Below are 24399 nucleotides of genomic sequence, written 5' to 3' on the forward strand. Positions count from 1 at the left end.
CTGTCTGCCGTCCTACAGCCTGAATTCCTTAGGAGCAAAAGTGCTTTCGTCTGTATCCACGGTGTCCAGTGCGTGGACCTGGCCGTGGCAGGTGCTTAGCAAAGATTCATAACGTGAATGACTTCAATGGTCAGTCCCATCCACCACACTGGTCCAGACGCTCACCGCATATGAATAACCTGACACAATGTCAGTGGAATGGAGCTGTGACACAGCACCCAGACCGGGGCATCCTCGTTAGTGAAGCAGCCTTCCTGCAGGCAGGTGGGACATTTTACTTTCCATTGCTCCAGCTGATAACGTAATGCCACCAAGCTGTATTTGACGTGGGAAAACTCAGTCATGTAACTCTACCTCCATCCTAGGAACATATGTCGGTCAGAGACGACAGAACCTTCCCGACTCTTTCTGCTATGACTTTCTACCACCGCCATTAAAGTGAAATCCAAGAGGCGCTGGGCAAAACACAAGGCAAAACAAAATCAGGGATGAGGGGATTTCCTGCAACTGGTTTCATCCGCTTTATTCCTTTTGTTTTAGTTACGAAGTAGGCTCTGAGCTCCTTGCTGCACTCTTGTAACACGGAACCTTGCAGACTGAGTATCTGAAGAGGCTGTGTCATGGAAAGTTATCAGCCTTAACACCAGGGCAGGGACTCAAGAGCCAAAGACCTGCTTTGCCTTTATGGGCTCCACGACCCCGGGCAGATTACTTAACCTCAGTTTCCTCCTCGGTAAGATGGAGATAGTAGGTCCTACTTCACGGGGTCATGGTGAAGATTAGCTGTTTCTGGAACCCTGCCTGGCACATGATAACCGTAAATGTGGCTATCATCATCATCATCATCCCCATTGCTTGTCTCCTGGTTCTGGTTTCTGTTTGTCCAGTCGCTGTCTTACTAGCCACCCTCTTTCTGTCACATGGTTCCTGTTCTCCCAGCCCCTCAGAATCACCTAGAAAACATTTTTTTTTTTTTTTTTTAATCGAGGAACCAGAGACTCAAGCAGCTGGTCCAAGGCGGGCAATTCTAACAGGCAGGCAAGGTTGAGAACGTGGGCAAGGCTCTGCCACGGAGGCCCAGGGACGGGAATACAGAGAGTGAGATGTAGCTGGCTGGAGCCACGTCTTCCCTCCGTGCCCTCTGTGGCTGCGTCCCCAACTCTGCCTCTGCATCAAAGACCAAGCATGCCAGGTCAGCAGGCCAGCTCCACGGAGGCTCACCCTTTCTTCCTTTGATTCCTTTCCTTCCACTGGAGTCTGAGGTTGGAAGGAGACTGAGAACAGGGAGCGGACGCTCCAGGAGACTCCATCTGGACCTGGATGGCCAGCTCAGAGCTCGGCTTCCGCGCAGGAGGGCTACGGCCCGAGGGCAGGCAGCTGGCCACCTGGACTTTACGTGCAGCCATCAGCTTCGTCACCCCTGTGAACCAGGGACAACTTTTTTTTTTTGAGTGAAAATAATTTTCGGCAAAGCTAAAATTTAGAACTAAAGCTGACAAAACCGTTCTTTGTTTTTGATGGCAACTTCTCTTCCACTGGCATCTGGACTCTCCTCCCTTAGTAAATGGAGTGGGTTAGATACCACGCCAACGGCTCAGGACCTCGATTCTGCCGGACGTGAGTGTGTCTCAACCATGGACGATTTAAAAAACATTTTTTTAAATGTTTATTTATTTTTAAGAGAGAGAGAGAGACAAAGTGTGAGCTGGGGAGGGGCAGAGAGAGAGGGAGACACAGAATTGGAAGCAGGCTCCAGGCTCCGAGCCATCAGCCCAGAGCCCGACGCGGGGCTCGAACTCACGGACCGTGAGATCATGACCTGAGCCGAAGTCGGACGCTTAACCGACTGAGCCACCGAGACGCCCCCGGACAAGTTTGTTCAGTCGACCATTCCTTCTTTTCCTACCTTGCTATCGTGGTTGCTTTTTCACAATTTACGCAGGCAAACAGGTAACCACCCTTGTTAAGCCAGTAATTTCGGTATTATACACGCCGTGCCAGTAGGTTCAGGGTAAAAATCAGATCTGGCCTCATAAAGTACATAGGCTTTTGACAATAATTATTTCCCACTACAGATTTGGGGCTGGCTCCACATGGTCGAATCCGTCCCCAAGCAGATATTCAACCATCTCCTAAATGGAATGCACTTTGGCAGACTTGCTCGTTTAAACTAAATTAAATAATAAACCCCCTGTGGTCACAGAGTACCTTTTCTCTACTTTCAACAGGCTCCACACCATAATGCCGATCGCACCATCCTGTGTCACACAAATATGCGAATCTACATTGCACTGGAATATGTGGTAAGACTTCTTATGTGCAGACATCACAGCAGCCTAATAATTTCACAGCGTTACTCGCATTTTCAGTCAAATGTTGGGCCAAGTGACACAGCGTATCTATGCTTAAGAATATGGCTTTATTTACTTCAGTAATCTCTATAACCAATGTGGGGCTTGAGCTCCTGACCCTGAGATCAAGAGTCACACGCTCTACCAACCAAGCCAGCCAGGTGGCCTAATAACATGGTTTTAAGAAGAGTATGGACACACGCGCGCGCACACACACACACACACACACGAGGTCGACCCTTCTTCCTTATTATTCTCGAATATACCAAATAAAACATGGTTTGCTTATGCCTGGGCAAAGTCCACAGTTCAGATTTTTTTTTTTTTTCCTCCCACAAAGTTTAACTGGAAAGGGAAAAAAAAGTGGTTTATTGAGGGTAGTTAGGTGTCGGGTTCTCCTCTTTCCCTCTATTACAACAAGGTCTATCCAGCCTTCTTATTTACACAGGAGGTTTGACTTAGGTTATTTTTCTCCCCACTGGAGAGCGTGGAGTAATGGGTACCTTTATGACAGCTTGTTGGGATTAGAATCGGCAAATTTTACTTGCCTGTTTTGTCCAAATTATCAAAAGATAATCCCAATGAAAGAAATACTTATGAGGATGGGAAGTAATGTATCATAAACTGACAACAAGATAAAAGCTAGCTGCAGGCAGTAGGAGCTGAAGTAACTCCTTATTCGAGAGATAGTCAAGGCCAATGGGAGAGGAAGAGACATTAGAAAGAACAGAACAAGGCACTGTGCTAATCCGGAGATGGGGTTATTCCAGTAGAAGGGAGGAAAGTCCAAAAAGGTGGGTGGTGGGTGACCAGAGCCAAAAAGAGACCCAAGCAACCCCCCATCAGTTATACCATCAGGAACAGAGAGAGGAGAAAACAGAGTCAAGGCAGGCCAGTTCTCAGAGATGACTCAAGCCCTGCTTCCCCCCGCCCCATCCCATCCCCAAGACTCCTCATTTAGTGACAGTGGTAAAGAGGCAAGGCATTGGAAGGGACAGCACAATAAATCGACTCTTCCTTCCCACAAAGTCACTTAGAGATCATCCAACTCAGCACTCTAGAAGTTTCTGCAGAAATGTTCCCTTTAGCAGAGGAAGCTAACTCCAAAAGGTCTGGAGCTATGGCCTAAAGCCATCCAAACAATCGAGCGGGTTTTGTCTTAAAAGTTCATGTAAATGTTGTGTGTTATATCATGGCCCATCCATCTTTGTTGTCTTTTTTAAAGTAAAATAAATTTTAGATCTTTCCGCAAAACGGATGCTTGGGTGACCTGGGCCCAGTCTCTCCCGCAGCTCAGCACAATTGCTGGCACACTCCCCAATATGACCCCAACCTGTGGGTGGTTGAAGACGTTTGTGTCTACGCCTGGACTCCTCCCTGACCAGACTGAGAAATGAGGACACAGGACATGTGAGGCTACCTCCCAGTGCCAGGGACAGTACCCACCAAGAGACAGCTCCTAGTTTCAAGAAGCCCAAGGTCCCACTGAAAGGAAGCAGGTGGCTAGGACTGGGGCCCCAACCCAGGCTTTGCTACCCTGCCCTGGTCCTCCCTTGTGCCATGCTGCTTCTCATTTTCCCGAAAAGACCCCCAGTCTCTGTGGCCCAAGCAGAAAGTGTCTAGGGAAGGAGGCGGGACAGTCACCAGATTCTCGCTAATGAAATATTCCTGTGGCCTTTGACAAGGACTGGACACCTTGACTCCCCACCTGCTAATCCTCTCCCTCCCCAGAGAGGCAGGCAGGGTGTGCCACATAGCATAACCATTCTTGGGAAATTGCAACTCAACGCTTGCCCAACACCCACAGGGAACAACTAGATCCCAGCCTGGCTAAGCACATGTTCAAGACAGGTACATCTTCTCTGGGGAACCAGGCCGGAGGGGAAGCTGTTAAGACCAGACTGTCTTAAAGACAAATCACAGATTCAACCATTTGAGAAGACAGAAGGAGTGGAAGAAGGGGAGGGGGGATGAAATCTCAATCTAGCTAAAATTGGACCCTATATAAATAATTAAAACAATCAGGCACATTTAAAATATCTCCGCAGTCCTTTCTCCCTGTTTCCCCTACTTAAACTTTAACCCTATTATTCTGCTAGAAATGGAGGCCAAATGAGGATTTTAGTGACACCACAGAACTTTCATTAGATTATTTGGTCTTAAGTAACTTCTTAAATTTCCACATGATTCAGGGGTTAAGATGTAGAATTTCTGCTCATTTTGAAGCTATGGAAGGTCCTTTAACCCTGAAAGAAGATCCAGGGAAGTTATGGGAGAGAGCACATCATGCAAGTGTATGCAATGCTTTTATAGTCTGTCTTATCCCCATGGGCAGACTCCGTCTGGTTCATCTCTGTACCTTCAGTGCTTGGCCAACCATAGGCTGGATACAAGGGTTCAGGAAGGAATGCTGTGAGAAGGTTCTGGAATTGTGTGGGAGTTTGGAAGAATAGACCCCACCCCCCCCCACGCCCATCTTTCTGGTCCTGGAAGGAAGAAGGGAGGAGAAGAGCAGACACAACACCTGGACAGACTAGACGCCTAGCGTTGCTGACACTGGGCTGGGGAGCCGCTGGGGAGCCTTGGGGATGCCAAGGCAGGGTGGGGGTGGGGTTTACCTGAAGTAGGAGCTGGTCCCAGGACCAGCAATAAAAGTGGCCCCCTGGCTTCAGTGAGAAGGCAGCAGAGGCTTGAAATGCCTACAGAATTGGAGGTGGGTACTAAGAGGCAAATAAATAACCAGGGAGACCTGGGTGGGGAGCACACTGTTGGCCTAGGAACTGGGAATTAATCAGTAAATCCCAGCAGACTCACCAGAAGTCAGGAATACTGAGCTGTTCTCACAACTCTTTCCTTACACATGTTAATCCATCCCACCGGGACTGGGGAGTGCGTTGTCCCACCCAAAGTTTAGCCCCCCTGCCCACCCCGGGCTCAGCCAGCTGAGGGGTAGGGGCAACCTAAATGGAATCCTGGGCAGGGGGCCACATTTGATTATTTTGTGGTTACACCTGTGTTCTTATTATTTTTCAATTCCTATCAATTGATTTAAATGAACGAATTGCCCCTTTGGTTGGGGCCATTGTTATAAAGCTGGTGAGTGCAAGTTAGTCCTGAGAGATGAGTTCTCTTAGATCACCAGCCAGCTAACCGGGTTTCTGAGTGTCAGATGTAAGAGTTCCCTAGAGTTCCCAATGGCAGGTAAGGCCGCCCTGCCAGAGTACATTTAACAAAGTCTGGAATGTTTCTGGCTGTCACTCCTGGGGTGGGGAGGTGACTACTGGCATGCAAACATCCCACAACGCACAGCAAGGCCCCACAAGGAATGACTTGGCCCAAAATGTCAACAGCGCCCAGGTTGAGAATTTGTCCTCAAGGAAAGTCAGCCTGGGAAGTCCTGCCGGGGGCCATCTGACCCCTGACTCCTTGCGCCCACCTTTCTCTAGGCTACAGTACCCATTCAATGCCAGACCCTGCTCTGTGCAAGAAACAGTGCAGTTAGAAAACCCCAGTCCACCAGGAAGCACCCAGTGCAGTCATTAGGATAGAACCATAAAGGGGCGCCTGGGTGGCTCAGTGGGTTAAGCATCTGACTCTTGATCTCGGCTCAGGTCACGATCTCACAGTTCATGTGTTTGAGCCCCACATCGGGCTCTGTGCTGACAGTGCAGAGCCTGCTTGGGATTCTCTCTCTCTCCCTCTGTCTGTACCTCCCCGACTCATGCTCTCTCTCTCTCAAAATAAATAAATAAACTTAAAAAAAACTGAAAAAAAATAAAAAGGATAGAACCATAAAGACTGAATTGTCATATAACGTAATGGCATCTCGAGTGAGTTTTCTAAAGCACGGATGATGGGATGGAGGAAAACAGAGGCCAGGAGTTTGAGAGATAGACCCAAAGGGTGGTGCACATTTGGGGAAAGAAGCTGTCGCCATATCTCCACGCAACCTGCCCTTCCCCGCAGCAGAAGAAAGAAAAGAGGGGGGCGTGAGCTGGTCCCAGTAGGAAGGTTCGGGGACTGCACTGATTGTGTGCTGAGAGCGGCAGCATTCTGGGAAGAAGCACTTGGTACGGACAGACTCTTTAAAATTTCATCAGCCTGGGTTAACCTCTGCCCACAGAGAGGTGACAGCTCACGAGGGAGCCGACGGAGATGGGAAAAAGACCAAATTTCCCTCCCCATCAATTCATTTCACCAGGTCTTATTTCAAAGTTTGTCTGAGATCAGCACAGGCAATGTCTTCCCAGATGACACTCTGCCTTTACACTCGGTGATAGATTTGTTGGCAATCAACAGCAGAAAAGAGAGTCGGACTCTCCACCCACAGCCTTGGGAGCCTTTCAAGAAGCCACCACAGGTGTCCTTAAGAGCAATTTCTAAGCAAAGTTCAACCCTTGGTTAAAAATGTGTTTTGAGAACAGTTCCTATTTAATTTGATGTGATGCCTTGCACTGTCATTCAGATATTTTAGCAACAGGGTCCTTCCCCTTCCCCACCAGATCACTTCCCTGGCTAAACCAGAACAGCCAAGCTCCTTGAAAACCACAGTAGCGTGTCTTATACATTCTGCTACTGGTTTTTCCCCAAGTTCAAAACCACTGCTGTCTCTTCCAGTATTTCTGCAGCTCCCAAAAACTAAGATGAAAGGGATACAGGGGAAGGTCTGCATGGTGGAGATCTGATGATTATGTCAGAAATGTTTGCTGCGTGTCTGTTCAGCATGCAGCACCGCGCTGGCCCTGGGCACAGACAGATGGATACAATGCCAACCAACCATACGGAGGGCACAGTGGTTCCAAGCTGGGCTCGGGAAAGCTATGGTCTTGGTTCAAATCTTAGCTCTGTTACTTATTATGAAACCAGGTGAATAACTCACTAATCTTTGCCTTCTATATCTGTAAAATGGAAAGTAAGAAAACTTTTACCTGCTTGGTTTATTATAAGGATCAAGTGAATTGATACATGGGAGGTCTCTGTAATAGACACAGGAAGTCCTCGTGAAGGCGGGCTATAAGCGTTCTCAGAGAGCCTACAGGTTGGCTGGTCACCTCAACATCTCTGATGGCTTCTGCAAGTTACCTGTCATCCCCCAGACTGAGCAATAACCTTCTGCAGAAATTTTAGTGATCAGCTTCAGACTCCTAAGAAGTCCAAAATGTGGCCTCTTCTCTTGTAGGAGCCCACCTAGAAATGACCATGAAATAGCTACTATGTACAACCCAAATTCAGAAGGGAGAGATCTATGCCAACCAGAATTATCTGGAACTCTGCAACAACTTCATGCTGGAGGAAGAAGCTGACCTCATATGAGATCAAAATAACTAAGAAGGGGAACTTGCTAAATGTTTTCTCTGAAGGTCTGACAAGCAGAGGAGGGTGGTGTTCCAGAAGAACTTTTTTAGGTTGCCCATATAAATTCCATGATGAAGGTAGGAAATCAAGTGGGCACAAAACAATTCTAAGAGGAGCTTCATGACCTCAGGAAATATAAACAGGAGTACTCCAACAAAGTTTTAACATTCTGTATTTTGGATATTTAGATTTAAGGTGTTGAAACCTAAATCCAGGTTTTGTAGGAAGGAGACATAGATTTGCAATGTGTTATGGGAAACCTAGCTCTAAATGACAAGAGGCTCTCTGGTAAACCACTGGGCATATAATTTTGCTGAAGGGGGGGGGGGTTCTCTTTTAAAAACGCTATACATTGAGTGCATCTGGAGGGAGCTATAGTCCCATGGAAGTCTACAAGTAACTCGCTATGAGGGAACTTCGAGAGATTAAGGCTCAGCTTGTACTTTTCAGAAAGAGAACATGTAAGTCTTCTGGACTCTATTCCTCTATGGCTCCTGGGTCGGAAATCCTACCTCTTCCCATTTCATTAACCAACAAATGTTTACTGACACCAGCCATAAGCTCAACCAGTGTGAAAGATACAAGAAAACTTTAACATGGACAATGGTCAACAGCTAACCACCCTTTCATTCTCTGCCCAGCACAATCTATGTATAAATTTGTTCAATGAAACAAGAATGCAGCACCATTAGCCAATAAATGCATCTCTCAAAGATAACACCCTCTGGTTAAAGGGGCTGTTTCCACATTTCTCTCCTTGTTAGTTCCTGAGCTTATTTAGGAAAGAAATAGTTTCCTATTTATTGCTATATCCATCATTTACAGTGCCTGACACATGATAGTCAATATCATTTGTTGAGTGAGTGAGTGAGTATTGGATGGGTGGATGGATGATGTAAGCATGAATGTACAAAGGGATGAATGAAGGGTGACTGAAAAGTAGGATTTAGGATCAAAGGAAGAAGTGGAACAAACCCAACTAGAGTAACAAAATGAAGACAAAATCAAAAACAGGTAGAAAATCTTTGGTGGAACAAGGGTGTGTCTTGAAAAGTGGAGGAGACATAGGTTAGACAGGTCATCCCATGAGAATGCTCACCAAAAATTGCTCTTGTTTTAAGATATTTCCTCTTACTCAGTCATTAGAAGAAAATGGAGATCAGCCAGTCACATTATCTCCCTGGAAAAGGCTTCAGATATTTGAAAACTGTGGCCGTTTACTCTGTATCCAGTTTTGCTCACAGTTGTGTCCATAGCACTTGACAGACAATACATGCACAATGCATATTGTTAAAAGAATGAGTCCCTGATTTGAGCTTGCTCTTTCCCACAGCCTTAGCCGTGGTCTTCCCTGGTCCATACATTAAGCCAAATTTCAGAGTTCCAAAACTTGATTTCCAAACTGATTCTGTCTTGTACGAAGACTACTGAATTAGAGTTGCCCACGCTCTGGGTAGTGTTGGATGATTACTAAGCAGGCTTGATCACATAGGTCTCTCTACACATTTAGGTATTAAAAACCATTTAGAACTGTGAATGTAGAGTCTTCACATAACTCGTTAGACCTCCTTTTGAGAATACGGCAGACTGCACAAACTGTAGTTAAGTTGGCCCCACGGTCATCTGACCATCCCAGAATTCAAAGCGATGGCAATGGTAGGTATTATTAGGATGATGCCACAGGGGCATGTGGGGCTCCCTGTCCCAAATCTCTTACTTGATTGAAGTCTGGCCTTCACTTCTTGAGCTTCAACTCAACAATCATTGGATGAGGTATGATTCCACCACCTACTCACATCATCTTTCTTCTACCAGTCTTTCTTGCTCTGGTTTAGACAAAATTCTGCCCCTGAATCTATATCCACCAGCACAGGGTATACCTGCTCTATTTCCACACTAAAGACGGACTTCTCCCCACTTGGGACAAGAACTGAGAACCATCTCCTACCACCCACCCCTGTTAGCTGGGACAACGTTGCCTTATTCCCCTTGACTTGTCTGTCTCTTCTCCTTCCAACCATCACATCCTCTTCCCGGTCATAGTCTTCTCAGACTAACCACGTCTGCTCTCTCTCACCTCCCTCCTGCCTGGTCTCCTGCCCTCCAGCCCTGTGCACGTCCGCACACGTCATTCACACCTGTTTGGTTTTAACTTGGGTTTTTAACTTGATTTTTAACTTTTTTTTTTTTTTAATTTTTTTTTCAATGTTTATTTATTTTTGGGACAGAGAGAGACACAGCATGAACGGGGGAGGGGCAGAGAGAGAGGGAGACACAGAATCGGAAACAGGCTCCAGGCTCTGAGCCATCAGCCCAGAGCCCGACGCGGGGCTCGAACTCACGGACCGCGAGATCGTGACCTGGCTGAAGTCGGACGCTTAACCGACTGCGCCACCCAGGCGCCCCTGATTTTTAACTTTTAACTTGATTTTTAACTTGGGAGCCCAGACCACAACTTCTCTTTTCTTCGCAGTTTCACGGCACCCAGTTCAGAGCCTTGGAGTGAGGCCCCCACTCAGTGGCAACTGACGCCAATGTCAAAAGGTCTTTCCTTGGAACCAACCAACTCTATTCAGCCTCTTTCATGGCGTCCTGAATTTGCTTTGCTCTATAGCCTCCCTGACCTTCCCCAGGTCAGGGCTATTATTACGTTTTTAAGCTCTGCTCAGGGTCCATTTATAGGACAGTATTTATTTATTTATTTCTGGCTGTGCTTCCCAATGATTCTTGCCCTCTGAACTCCATGCCGGAAGGCTTTTTGTTGTGAAACTGCTAGGTCTGGAAACTCCAGAGCGCCCCCCATCACAGACTTTGACTCACACACCATCCATCTGCTTTGCAGGGTCAAGGGGTAAATCTACAACCCCGAGGACCATTTTCAGACTAGGAAAACAGTAACTTAGCAAGACTGCTTTCCACGCTCTTTGCGAGCATCAGAAAACCCACAACTCAACTGCTCAGGTGTGCCAACAGGCACTTTTCAAAGTGAGAGGCAGATTCTTTTCAACGACACTTTGCTTTCCTTTTTGCTCTTTAGTTCTCTTGGCTTTAACTCCATTTGGTTCTGGCTAGCCTCGTGCCATACCATGCAGTCCTCATTTTCAGGTCCCTTTTGTATCTGAAATCGTTGAGACCTCTTGCATTATAGTAAGTTTTAGAAGTCCCACATAATAGCATGTTTAGGTCAGGATCTCTGCAAACAGAACCTCGTTAAAACCACCCCTTCTTCCTGCTTCCATGCTGAGGGGTTAGCCTGAGGTTTCTGAGTAATGTTTTTGGTTTCAAGAACGAGAAGGGACTCGGAGGGCTGAGCGACCTTCACAAGTCTTTATTTAAAATTACAGATCATTTTAAGAATCGAGGATGAGACGACTATTGATCTATCTTATAAAGGCTAACTTGTAATTCGGGATATGCCCATTAAGAAAATAGTGCCCGTTATCAGATATTTCCTCACACTTACTGAATAAAAGACTCTCACCTGTTAACAGGCCCATTTGGACTGTCTTTCTAGCATACATGTCCTTGATTCTAATCATATTTAACTTTGCTTATTACCAGAGAGATGATACTTTTCTCTTGTATTCTATACTTTTCCTGAAAATCAATTCTTTTTCTCCCCATAAAGGATGAGAAGATTCAGTAGCTTTAACTTAGGACTTTGATCCTTGCCCACCTACACACACACACACACACACACACACACACACACACACACACACACACACACTTTCTCCCTCCTCTCGGGATACTTTTCTCCAACTGCAGACGCTTGCCTCATAATCACAGATGGGCTAATGCTTTCCCGGTTTTGAAAACGAGAAGGTCTACGGACCCTGACCTTAATGAGAGCGGATGGCACAGGTGATCCACATAAGGAAGATGTGCAAAGAAAAACAAAAACAAAAACAAAAAAATCCAAACAGAGAATCCTGCTAGTAGTTACCTTTTGTCACCCACTCGTACTTGTTGAACTTGGGTTTTGTGCTGAGTAAGTTCAGGCTAGAGCAAAGAACCCTCTTTTGCATATTTGGGCGATGGGGCACACCTGGGCAGATAATAACGTTCCCATCAGCGCTGGTCCTCAAACACCCTCTAAAACTTTTCTCAAGGACCTCACCTCCTATAAAGAAGTGCATGCTCGCCCCTTGCTTAGGCTGCTCACGGCATTAATACCACGTCTAGAAAACTGTCTTCGTTTTCCTAAAACAGACCAGAAACTGAGGACTCGCATAAACACAGAACCCTTCCTTCCATAATTCCTAGATATGACGGAGAAATTCATAGGCCAAAAATTAAGTAAATAAAGAGGTAATCCCAAATGCCTGTTTCCTTGACAACACCCCTCCCCCAGCCCTCCTCCGATAGGGAAAAACCAAAATGAAAGTGAGGAGGGGGTAGCCACAAAGCCGTGCTGGATTTTGGCAAGCGGAGCCCATAACCGGGTCCGGAAAGCAGCAAACTCGGAACGAAATACAAATAAATCAATTTATATCGGGGGCTGCCTTTTGTGGAGTATTTTTTTTTTTTTGTGGTTGCCATAGAAACGCCAGGGACGGAAGAACGTGTTGCATGACACAGGAGACCGATCTGTAACAGGAACCTTCTCCCCAGCTTCATCTATCGCAGAGAAAACGCTTTGGCCCAAGGGGAGGGGGCCGCAGGGGGAGGGGGGCGGGGAGGAAGCCCTGAACGGCAGCTCGAAATCACCACCGGGAAACGAACGCTCGCCCAGCTGAGCACAAAGGAAGGGTCCTTTTGTGGCTGCAGAGCCCCCGTGCCTTCCAGGCTCTGCCCCTCCACGTCCCCACTGGAGCCTGACTTCCTTCTCCACCTTCCACGCTTCCTCGTTCTGTACCTACCCCTTCCAGAGGTTTTAGTGAGGTCCAGCCCCGCAGAGGATAACAGTGAGACACAGACACTCACACACAAACATCCGCCACGCCCAGAGGTGAAGTCGCCTGGAAATCGCACGAACGGCACATACCTCCTTGCTGGCGGCCCCTGGCACATGGGCTTGGGAACCAGAAACTGAAAGGGAGCAGGCTGGGGTGCAGAAATTGCCACTAGTTTATAGGAGCTGTAAGTCAGCCAACACTGGAAAGAAAAAAGCGAGACTCCACCCATGGGGTGGACCCTTCGGGAAAAAAAAAAAAAAGTGGTCCTCAGCTGACGTCTCTCCCCACCCCATGTCACTTCCTTTTAAAGCTACAATTTAGCAGTTACGGGGAGGGAAGCTACGAGCCGGTGTAACATGAGTCACTCCCTTCCCCTTGCAATTAGTGTAAGGAAGTGCCTCCTCGGTCGGCTTCGCGTTCCAAAGCCTCCGGCTCGGGGAACCTGCCGGAATCCGAAACAAAGCCCGCTAGGTGGCCCTTCTCTTCCTGCCGCGGCTCCCACGCCCTGTTGCATCCCCGGGGCCCCGAGGGCTCCTGCAGGCTCGGCCCGGACGCACTCCGGCCCTGTCCGCGCGGCGACCTGGAAACGGTCCCAAACGGGCTCGCGGGTCGCTCGGCGGGTCTGCTGGGGGGGCGCGGGGGGGGAGATGCCCGCGCTCTCCGATCCCCCCCGCCCTCGCTGCTACGCCCGGGGCTGCGGGGAGATCGCTCTCCACCCACCGGCCCCCCGAAGCACCTTCAAGGAAATAATGCCGGAAAGTCCAAGTGATCGCAGACGTTCCGAACTGGGAAACAGAAGCTCTGGGGTCGGTGTGTTTTCTCCCCGCCGGGGTCGATTACCACGCACACGCGCGCACGTGGCATTTGCACCCAGTGTGTTGGAGTGGGTCTGGGCACACCTTTAGAATCAAACGCTGTCATCACAACTTTAAAAAGAGTTTCAACAGCAACTCTGCAAATACCGCGTCTCCAACATGCCCACAGCATGATTTCAACCTCCAAATAGTTAAGATGTATGCCCTTCAAATGTCCACTATTAGAACCATAGTCGCAAATAACACTGGAGCCTTTGCATACGACCCCTGTGTTAGCCCCCATTCTTTAGATGTTGACAGCCCACGGGGAAGAATGGAATGCTCGCGAATAACTAGACCACACTGCAAAACTACTAAGACCTACAGATTGCTAAAACCGAAGGAAACCAAACCAAAACCCAAGCAAAACAGTGCGCCATGAGAGCAGAGAAAGAGATCAGAGAAAGAGCTCTGCTCCGTTATGGTGGGAGAGAAGGGGGCATCCGCAACTGACAAAGGGGGGTTTGGACTATAAGGTGTGTGGCATGCTGGTGGCACGTGTGATGGGAGAGAGGCAGATGGGACATGGATGGGGAGGGGGACGTTAAAGGACATCGAAGGCATAAAAGAAGAATCTGAACAGGAATCTGGACAGAAAACCCATTTGTGGCAATGTCTTCTTTTAATATCCATGTGAAAATTAATCTGACCATACAGAAATGCGGGTGCCTGGGTGGCTCAGTCGGTTGGGCATCTGACTCTCGGTTCTGGCTGGAGTCGTGATCTCTTGGTTTGTGGGTTTGAGCCACATGTGGGGCTCTGCCCTGCCAGTGCACAGCCTGCTTGGGATTCTCTCTCTTCCTCTCTCTGCCTCTCCCCTGCTTGTGCTCTCTCTCTCTCTCTCTCTCTCTCTCTCTCTCAAAGTAAACTAAAAAAAGAAAGTTTGACCATACAGAGATGCATATAAAAGATGTTTGTAAGACCTTTCTTACAGCCAAAGCGATTTTTGAGAGTTTTTATAACTTTTCAAATTATGTTTTAAAATCCATTTATTTCTAGTGTGGGGGAAACTTGCAAAGGTTTTTCAAAGTACTTCTCAAGTAGAGTTAGACTGTTTTTCATATTTGAATCTTGAATGGAAATGTATTTCAAGATCTGCAAATTGCATAAAGTTGTGCTATATTACAAGGGTAATTTAGTTATTTATTTTGAGAGAGAGAGAGAGAGAAACACCAGCAGGGGAGGGGCAGAGAGAGAGAGGGAGACAGATGATCCAAAGCAGGGTCCGCACTGTCAGCGCAGAGCCCGACAAGGGGCTCGATCCCACAACCGTGAGATCATGACCTGAGCCAAGTCAAGACTGAGACGCTTAACCAACTGAGCCACCTAGATGCTCCTACAAGAACAGTCATTGATTTCAATGGAAACAATATGAAATTAAAATTTTTGACAATTGCCAGTCTTATTCTGATCTCAGTACTTTAATATGTCTTGATTCCATTATGATAATTATTATGTGTGTTATTGCTACATTAACACTTTGTCTATTTCAATGATGTTACTCACAGTCTCAATTATCTCAGCAATATAGCTGAGAAATACAGGGGAAAGTCACCACTTCTAAAAATTTAAAGTGGAAGTACCACATTCATGGACTAAATCTTATACACTTTAGACTCTGTTCTTATTTTAGATATTCCTTGTTCAGCTGTTTCTGTCTAGACAAGGAATTGTGAAAATTCCCAGTTCACAATCTAACAAATCAGTTCAACGAATATTTATTGAGTGCCTGTGCTTTTGTTGCTGAAGACACAAAAACGTGAATAAGATGTGGACATTGGCCCACGGCGCTCAAGGTCTTAGGAGCGAAAGACCTGTAAACAGTTAAGATACGGTGTAATGGAGGCAGTAACTGAAGTCTGTACAAGGTTCAGAAACGGCCCAAAGAATGCGAATAGGGAAGTGGAGGAGAACGTCTACACAGTTTCTTAGCTCACAACAAACTGTAAGGGGTGAGAGCAGGCAGTACATTCATCAGCAAGACTGTAAAAAATTAATGCTGACCCGTGGAGCGATTTAAAAGGACATAAAAGATATAAACTATAACACACACAAAAAGGATATACAAATAACCAATAAACATCAACAACAACAAATATGCAACCTCACATAAGAATACAGGAAGTGAAGGGGCGCCTGGGTGGCTCAGACGGTTAAGTGGCTGACTTCAGCTCAGGTCATGATCTCACGGTTCATGGGTTCGAGCCCCCTTTGGGCTCTCTGCTGTCAACACAAGAGCCCTGTTTAGCTTCCCTGTCCCCCCCCCCCTGCCCTTCCCCCACTCACGTTCTCTCTCTCTCTGAAAAATAAATAAAACATTAAAAAGAAAGAATACAAGAAGTGATGGTCTTTCTTTGTTTATCCATTTGTCAAATATTCAAAAACCAAATATACAAAGGTAAAGAAGATGCTATGCAATGGGTTCTCTCCTCTCTTGTTGGTGACAGTAAAGTGGCACATTATTTTTGGAACTCAATTGAACCAGATCTGTCATGAGCCTTTAAAATGTTCACACTCTCGGGGTGCCTGGGTGGCTCAGTCTGTTAAGCATCAGACTCTTGACTTCAGCTCAGGTCGTGATCTCGTGGCCGGTGAGTCTGAGCCCCGCATCTTGGGATTCTCTCTGTCTCCCTCTCTCTCTCTGCCCCTCCCCTACGTGCTCTCTCTCTCTCTCTCTCAAAATAAATAAAATGTTCACACTCTATCCAATAATTCAACTCATACGTATTTATGCCAAGGAAGTAAGCACAGGTCCCCTCAAAGGCACATGTAGCTTCGTCAGAGTCATGTATGATAGTGAAGACTGGAAACCATCTAATGTCTGAAGTCGCAGGTCAGTTATGTAAATGATGTGATATTCATCTGATGGAGCATACTACATAAATTTAAAATGCTATATTTGAAAGACGTGAGGAAACATTCACAAGATATTAAGTGAAAAGGGAACTGAGCTATATATCTAACATAAACTCTTCTTTATAATTGTACAAATATATATTAGGTTGTGTGTAATGGGTTGGATAGAGGCCCCCTAAAATTCACGTCCATCCAGCACCTCAGAATGTAACTGTATTTGGAAACAGGGTCTTTGAAAATATAATTAGTTAGGACGAGGTCATACTAGATTAGGATGGGCCCTCAATCCAATGACTGGTGTTCTTACAAGAAGAGGAGAGGACGGAAAGATACACACGGAGAATGAGGCCATGCGATGCTTGAGGCAAAGCCTAGAGGCAGAACGTCAAGGTTTGTATTCTGGCAACCACCAGGAAACAGGAGAAAGGCATGGGACAGATTCTCCCTCAGAGCCTCCAGAAGGAACCAACCCAGCTGATACCTTAATTTCAGACTCCTGACTTCCTGAACTGTGAAAGAACACATTTCTGTTTTTAAGCCACTCAGTGTATAGTCATTTGTCATGGTGGCCCTAGGAGACTCATACTGCACTGAACTGTTCATGATTATTTCTGGCCTGTGAGATGGAGGATGATTCGCATTTGTTTCTCTCTATTTTATTGCCTTTGGAAAAAATTTCAACACTGAACATTTATAACTTTTATCAAAGAAAATGATCATGAGTAAAAACCAAATAACTCAAGGTTTCTAAAGCCATGGTGTTCTAGGATGATTTAGGACAGACGCAAAGAATAATTGATGGTGATTATAACATGTATCCCAAAGATTAAAGTATTTTGAGAACCTTCTGTTAAAGGAAGAATGCTATGTGTTTCAGAAAAGTTTTTTCTTAACCTAAATTTTGGCACTTAAAATGATAAATATCATTTATCTCAAATAGTAAGTTACATATCATATATTTGACTGCCAGGCTAGATGCTGGAGTTATTTCATGAGTATTTCAAACAGCCTGTTCCCTTAATACCTTGTTAGCTGTACGCTGATGATAGTTTTGCTTTATTTCATTTGCCTGATAGTATGATTACAAATATAAGCAAATCCAAATAAATCTATATACACGCTTTGAAAATTTCCTCAAATTATAAAATATAAGCATATCGTAGATTTGCGATTGTAACTACTTCACTGTGTGCTAGCTAAATTAGGAGTTCTGGCTATTTCAAGTAGACAAAGAAAAATGCATAAAGAGTAAAGTGAATGTGATATTTGGAATCTTTAACCTTATGTTTAATCGTTGCATATTTAAATCAACCCTTATTAAGCCTTAATGATATGTTGCATATCATTTTTAATGGCCAACAAGCTCTTAAGACTATGTTGTTATTACTGCGGTCGTTTTGAGCACATTCAAACGGCTTTAACATGAACATTTAACATGCAAATCACAAAATGGCAGAGGAACTGAGCACTAGATTTCCTCCTCGATCGATGGTGATTACGACCTGAGTCATTCCCCCAAACATTAGTGCGGATGAAGAACCCTAAGTCCAACAGCTGTTAACGTTCTTAACTTGGATCGTGTTTTAAGTCTCTTAAAAATTCTCAGTATTCGCTCATCTGCTTTCTCTTCTAGATAGCTTCAGGTCAATGCAACCTGGCAGGGATGGTCAAAAAGTCATTGTCTCCTCCTCTAGCCAAGCAATGAACAACTGGAAATCATATGATACAGGAGCAAGTCTACCACAATAGGAGGAACTGAATTCAAATCGATTCGTGCCGAACTGATGGACAGCAAATTGAAAAAGTTACCAGCTTCATGACCTGACTTTAAGAGACAAGGTAAAACAAAGGAATACTGAAACTTAGTACCTGCCTTCTTCATGACCGAGTGAAAAGAGAGCACGCTATTTTGAGTGGTATTTAACTCTGGATGGTTTTCAGCCCTTGAACTTTATATATTGTGTGTTTAAAAAAAAATCATTGATAAGCCTGAATTACTTTTATAAGTGGAAAACTAAAGCATCTTCATTTTTAAAAATAAGTATTGTTATTAATTGTGACGTATGCTTTTCTTTAGTTGGCAGCCCTTAAGCTTATAGCCTAATGGCCCCATAGAGGGTATTCTAATTAGAGGGTGGCTTGGGACCATTAGCATGGGCATCACCTGGGGACGTGTTAGACATGCTGAGTCTCCAGCCCCACCTCAGACCTGGTGAATCAGAAACTGCATTTTATTTTATTTATTTTATTTTGTTTTGTTTTATTTTATTATTGTTTTAAATTTCTAATGTTTATTTTTGAGAGAGAGAAAGAGAGAGACATTGAGAGACAGAGCGCAAGCTGGGGAGGGAAAGAGAGAGAGGGAGACCCAGAATCTGAAGCAGGCTTCAGGCTCTGAGCTGTCAGCACAGAGCTTGACGTGGGGCTCGAACCCACGAACTGTGAGATCGTGACCTGAGCTGAAGTCGGAGACCGAATGGATTGACTGAGCCACCCAGGCGCCCCAGAAACTGCATTTTAATGACATCTCCAGGACAGTCATATGCACGTTAAAGATTGAGAAGTACTCGCATTAGTCCGCATCTCTCATTTACAGAGAATCTGTCATATCAGAGTCTGGGAAGGCTGGGTCCGCTTGTCCTGGGTTACACAATGAACAGGAAACAGCTAAAGCAGAGGCTCAGTTTTTAATGTCTCCTACCCCAGAATTCTTTCCTCGGTGTTTCCTAGGCTTTCAGATGAAAAGCAAGTCTGAAAGAAACTCCACTGGCATAAAAATGCTAAAAATAATTTTTACTTAAACTGTTGTTATTCTAAGTGTGGTTATTGAAAGCCTATCTATACTCCATGCATTTGAATTTATACATAGAGTGTTGGTTTTACCCAAAGTTAATCCTGGAATATCGGCCCAACGTCGGCAAAAAGCATAGGACAACTCCTCTCCACCATCTTTTATCTTGGTTGCCAGCCAAAGCCACGTCTAATTCAACAAAACTGAGCTTCGTGACCGATTTCCAAGAGGCTGTAAAAAAGGAAATGGTCTCTCTGGGCCTCATGGGTTTGCTTTTGCCACTTTTCAGTCCTCTCGTTCATTACCCTGCAGCCTGTGCCACATAAAAAAGGAGCATACGGGTTTTCCCTCTCTCGCTGTCCTTGGGTGCCACGAGAGTCCCCTATATAATAAATTCCCTCATCAAGCTAGCTTTGTTACTTGCAACAAAGGGTTCTAATTCTTTATGAAGTTTTCAGAGCCTCGGCCTTCTCGTTTATAAAATTCATGGGTTGGTGGTTTAAATGAGACAGGAGGTGGAAGCACCCGAAATGGGGTAGGACCTCAAAAACTGGTCCTTCCTTTCTCCTTTTCCTCAACCCATTCATGAACGTAAAGATGACTCACAGACCTAGGAGTCCGGTTGGCATCTCTCTGTGAACCTCGGACATATTTACCCCATAACCTTTGTCTTCATGGACAAACCCTAACTGCACCCCGCGCTGAACAGGTCCCCTGATGGACCTCTGGCCCCGACTCTGCCAGAACTCCGCAGTTTCACACAGGTCCCTGGTTCCCTGCGTTGGTGAATGGTGATTCCGAAGTTTCCTTTGACTCCCCCTCTTCCTCTTGCCGCTCTCCCTCCCCACCCAGCACTGGCAACTCTCTTCTCAGAGTTACCTCCAAGAAGCCTCTCCTCCCACTGTGGCTGCTGCTGGCAGAGTCCCCCCCCCCCCGTCTCCACCTCTCGTACCTCCCACTGCCACCTCCGCCTACCCCCCCCCCCCCACCAGCTTCTCTTGGTTGACTTAGTTATTACCATTTGCAGCCATTTTTCGGTGAGACCTATTCTTACGCATGGACTATGTTTCGGTCCTGGTATTTACCATCTGCGTGTAAACTGTGATTGGTCAATCTGTGTCTTCTATGACCTCAACTGTTTCAGTACTCAGTTCTAGTTTCTACGCCTTGTCCTGTCGTTCCGTACTTAAGTACTTCTTCTGAGCTCATCCTCTGTGTGCGGTCTACGGTGTTTAAGGTGCTTAGCAAATTGCTATCCCGTCCTGCCATTTATTAAATAAATCTTCCCTTGTTTTGAGTGTGCTGACACAGAAAGAGCTTGGGCTTTAGGAGAGAACAGATGTGAGTTAGGACCCTGGCTGTGGAGATAAATCCTATTGTGGTTGGGGGTAGCCTTTCCCAAAAGGGCGTGCACACTCTCCTATGCTCCAGCAGGGCTCAGAGATGTGGGATGGAGGGAGATAATGAGGAAGACCGTGATCCCCTGCCTCATCCCACTCATCCACCCACATCCCACCCACAGGGCACCCCTGTCTTGAGGACTTGAGTTTTTGTTCCAGGTGAAGATTCAGGACACAGGAATGCCAGCTAGCCAGAGGACCTTGTCCCAGAGGACCTTGGGTAGCCCAAGGCAATGGACATTTCCAGTCACGAGAGGCAGACCTGGAGCAGTTGGCTGGATGTCTTAACAGCCACTATCTAGGGGGCACCTGGGTGGCTCAGTCAGTTCAATGTCTGACTTCAGCTCAGGTCATGATTTCAGGGTTTGCGAGTTCAAACCCCATATTGGGTTCTCTGCTGTCAGCGCAGAGCCGGTTTTAGATTCTCTGTCCTCCTTTCTTTCTTCACCTCCCCCACTCATTCTCTCTCTCTCTCTCAAAAATAAACAAACATTAAAAAAACAAGGAAGTTCTGGCTAAATTGTGAAATGAATGTTTTCAAACAAATTCTATAGTTGAGCCTAGAGGAAAAAAATGAATTAAGGGCTTCAAACATTCTATTGAAGAAGAAAATATACCCTTCCCTTTCCTCACCCCCATTACTACCCACCACTCCCTCCCTCCCATCCTTTCCTGGTAATCTTAGCACTGTCTGTGTCATTGTATAGACTATTCTTCAAAATAATTGTGTCTTAGGATTGTAGGGAGAGCAAACTTAACAGTATGATAGAATCACTTATGGAACAATGAAGAAACGAATCAGTGAAAAAGAAGTAAAAAGTGTAAAGATGGGAAAAAAAGAAATAAAATTCCCCTTATTTGCAATGACATGTTTGTACAAATAAAGTTCCAAAAGAATCTGCAGATAATGAATTAGAATTGATAAGTGAGTTTTGCAGGTCAACAGGCTTACATCAGTGGTATCTCCGTATCAGTGACAGATTATATTTTCCCAAGATGCCCAGGAAATCTCTGCCATCCCACCCACTCTTCTTCAGTGTACGTTACCACTCCCTCATCAAGAAATGGTGTTCCCTTCCCTTTCCCTTGAATATCAGTGGCCTTGGAACTTGACTGTAACCAAAAGAGTGTGGTAGAGATGATGCCATAGAACTTCTAGGGCTCAGTCGGAGAAGTCTGGGAAGCTTCCTCCTGGGTCTTGGGACATTCTTGGGCTCTGTAGGGCTGCTCTCACTGGTCTGTGTCTCAGAAACTAGCCACTAACCTGTGAGAAGCCCAAGCACACAAGAGGTCACGTGATGGGCTTCTGTGGGCTGTCCCAGAGGAGGCCAGCCCATGAGTCAGTCCGGCCCTGGTGCCCAACACACCAACAAAGAAGCCTCCAGATGGTTCCCTAGCCATCTGGGTCACCACCAGTTGTTCAAAGTCTTCTCAGCTGAGGAGATCCTGGAGCAGAAGGGAGTCCTTCCCATTGTGCCTTGTCTAGCTCACCCACAGATGCCATGAGCATACTAGAATGGCTGTTATTTCACAACACTAAGTCTGGGGTAGTTTGTCACACAGCTTTGGATCATCAAAACATACACCAATAGCAGACAATTAGAAAAAGCGGAAATTTAAAAAATGAAGACATTTACAATAGTATCAAAAAACTCAAATGCCTAAAGACGAATCTAATGAAAGATGTGTAAGACCCTTACATAGGAAACTATAAAGCTCTAACAAGAGAAATTAAAGAAGATTTAAATTGTTTTAATATTTATTTATTTTGGAGAGAGAAAGATACAGAATGTGAGCGAGGGAGGGGCAGAGAGAGAGGGAGACAGAATCGGAAGCAGGATCCAAGCTCCGAGCTGTCAGCACAGAGCCTGATGTGGGGTTCGAACTCACTGACCGCAAGATCATGACCTGAGCCAAAGTCGGATGCTTAACCAACGGAGCCACCCAGGTGCCCCTAAAGAAGATTTAATCAATGGAAGAATATGGACACAAATGCAAATATTTAAGCAAAGATGTAGATTTTCCCTAAACTGATCTATAGTTTCAGTGCAATCCATCCAAACCCAGCCGGTGTATAAGCTGATTTTAACGTTTACATGAAAATGCAAAAAGCCAAGCAGAAAAGGAGGGAGGACCTACAGTTTCAGATGCAAGAGCTACGGGTGTGTATTATACAGCTACACTGATTAAGACAGCGCAAGAATAAACAACAGACCGATGGAACAGAATGGAAAGTCCAGAAATAGACCTATGTATTTATGGGCACTTGATTTAAGATGATGATGGCACCATAGGACAGTTGGGAAGGAACAGTCAGTGAAATAAGAAAGAAAGAAGAAAGAAAGAAAGAAAGAAAGAAAGAAAGAAAGAAAGAAAGAAAGAAGAAATAACTCCTGAGTCAATTGCATAGGCACACAGAGAAAACAAAACTTAACAGATTTTTCACACCATACACAGAAGTCATTCCCAGATGCATTGTAGGTTTCAATGTGAAAGATAAAATGGTAAGGCATCATGACGACAAAGTAGAAAACTATCTTTATGAATTTGGGGTAGAAAAAACTTTCTTAAACATGATTCAAAAAGCATTAACCATACAGGAAAAGACTGAGGAATTGGATTACTCTAAAATGAAGAGGTTCTGTTCATCAAAATACAGCATGCAGAGTCGAAAGGCAAGGTACATAGAGTGCGTAGATCTTCGTTATATGAATGACTAAGAGCTCTTATCTCAAATGTATTAAAATATGCTCCAAATTGGTAAGTAAAGGTCAATCCCATAGGAAATGTGAAAAACCTCAATAGGCACTTCACAAAAGAGAGCATCCAAGTCATCAACACACAATGGAAAGGTGGCCGACTTCACTGGCACACACCCATCGTACACGTACAAAAGATGAAATATACCAGCTGTTGACAAGACCGTCGAGTGATCAGAACAAACGCTCCTGGAAGGGAAGTAAACAGACGGTACGCTTTGGACAATCACGTAATGTGTTCTGATAAAGTGGAACCCATGCATCCTCTATGACCTAGCAATTCTACACTTAGGCATATGCCCAACAGAAGTGCACACACGTGATTCAGTAGTCTTCAGAGCAGCATTATGTGCACTGGCAAACAATTGCAATGGCCTGATTTCACAGCTAAAGGGATCATGTAGAGGGCGAATAAAGAAATGGTGGTGTATATATGCTATATGATGCCATTCCCCAACAGAAATAAATGGAACTCAAATAAATGTGACAATGTGAAAAAATGTCACAAATTTTGACCTAACGAAGTTAGACCCTAACGACGTTAGACCCTAACGACAACCTATTCCGTGATTCACCGTTAAATGTGACATTCTGAGGATCCTCCTCTGAGTCCACTGGAGTAGTCCATGGGTTGTAAGTTATGTTACAAACCTGTGTGGTTACCTTTGGGGATGTGGGAGGGTAGCAAATGGGGAAGAATAAGAGATGCTGATACTGTTCTATTTCTTGGTTTGGTAGTCATTTTATGGGTAGACTCACTCTGGGGACAGTCACTGATATGTATACACTTAGGATGTGCACCCTTCTCCACATGCGTATTGTTTCCATAAAAAAGCTGCGAAGAAAAACTGTTCACTCCAATTTCTCCATCTGCTCTTCAAGAAAAAAACTCTAGCTCTCCTCTCAAAAACAACAGATTTGAGCCTTTTCCAGCCAAATATTAATGTGAAAGTAAATTTCTCTTCGCTCACGTTACCCAGGAATACAACTGAGTCTCGCTCTGGCGTATGAAAAGGGCTTCAGGAAGAATATTGTAGGTAAGGTGGCCTAATGTGATCAGTATAAACTGAAAATAGTTTGGCATTTGTGGAGAGATTCTTTGTGTAATTATTTTGAGGGTATCCCCCCCCCTCAA

The 24399-nt window shown here is 45.3% G+C and overlaps 1 protein-coding gene across 3 annotated transcripts in view; it reads right to left on the reverse strand.

Annotated features, from left to right (window-relative positions):
• Positions 1-12839, reverse strand: part of AGPAT4 (1-acylglycerol-3-phosphate O-acyltransferase 4) — a 128206-nt gene extending 115367 nt beyond the window's left edge. Inside the window, exon 1 of one of the 3 annotated variants that reach the window (XM_086708280.1) lies at positions 12694-12839. Coding sequence is in view for 1 of the 3 variants with exons in the window: in XM_086708279.1 (XP_086564405.1) it covers positions 12633-12719 (87 nt within the window). In the remaining 2 variants the exon portion in view is untranslated. Of the gene's footprint in view, positions 1-12568 lie in introns of all 3 variants that reach the window. The other 2 variants (XM_086708279.1, XM_086708281.1) reach the window with 2 other exon arrangements.
• Positions 12840-24399: the final 11560 nt, after the last annotated feature.

The sequence above is a fragment of the Puma concolor genome, chromosome B2 (genome assembly GCF_028749965.1).
Source record: "Puma concolor isolate L17-30 chromosome B2, mPumCon1.1.hap2, whole genome shotgun sequence".
In the NCBI taxonomy this organism is placed as follows: Eukaryota; Metazoa; Chordata; class Mammalia; order Carnivora; family Felidae; genus Puma; species Puma concolor.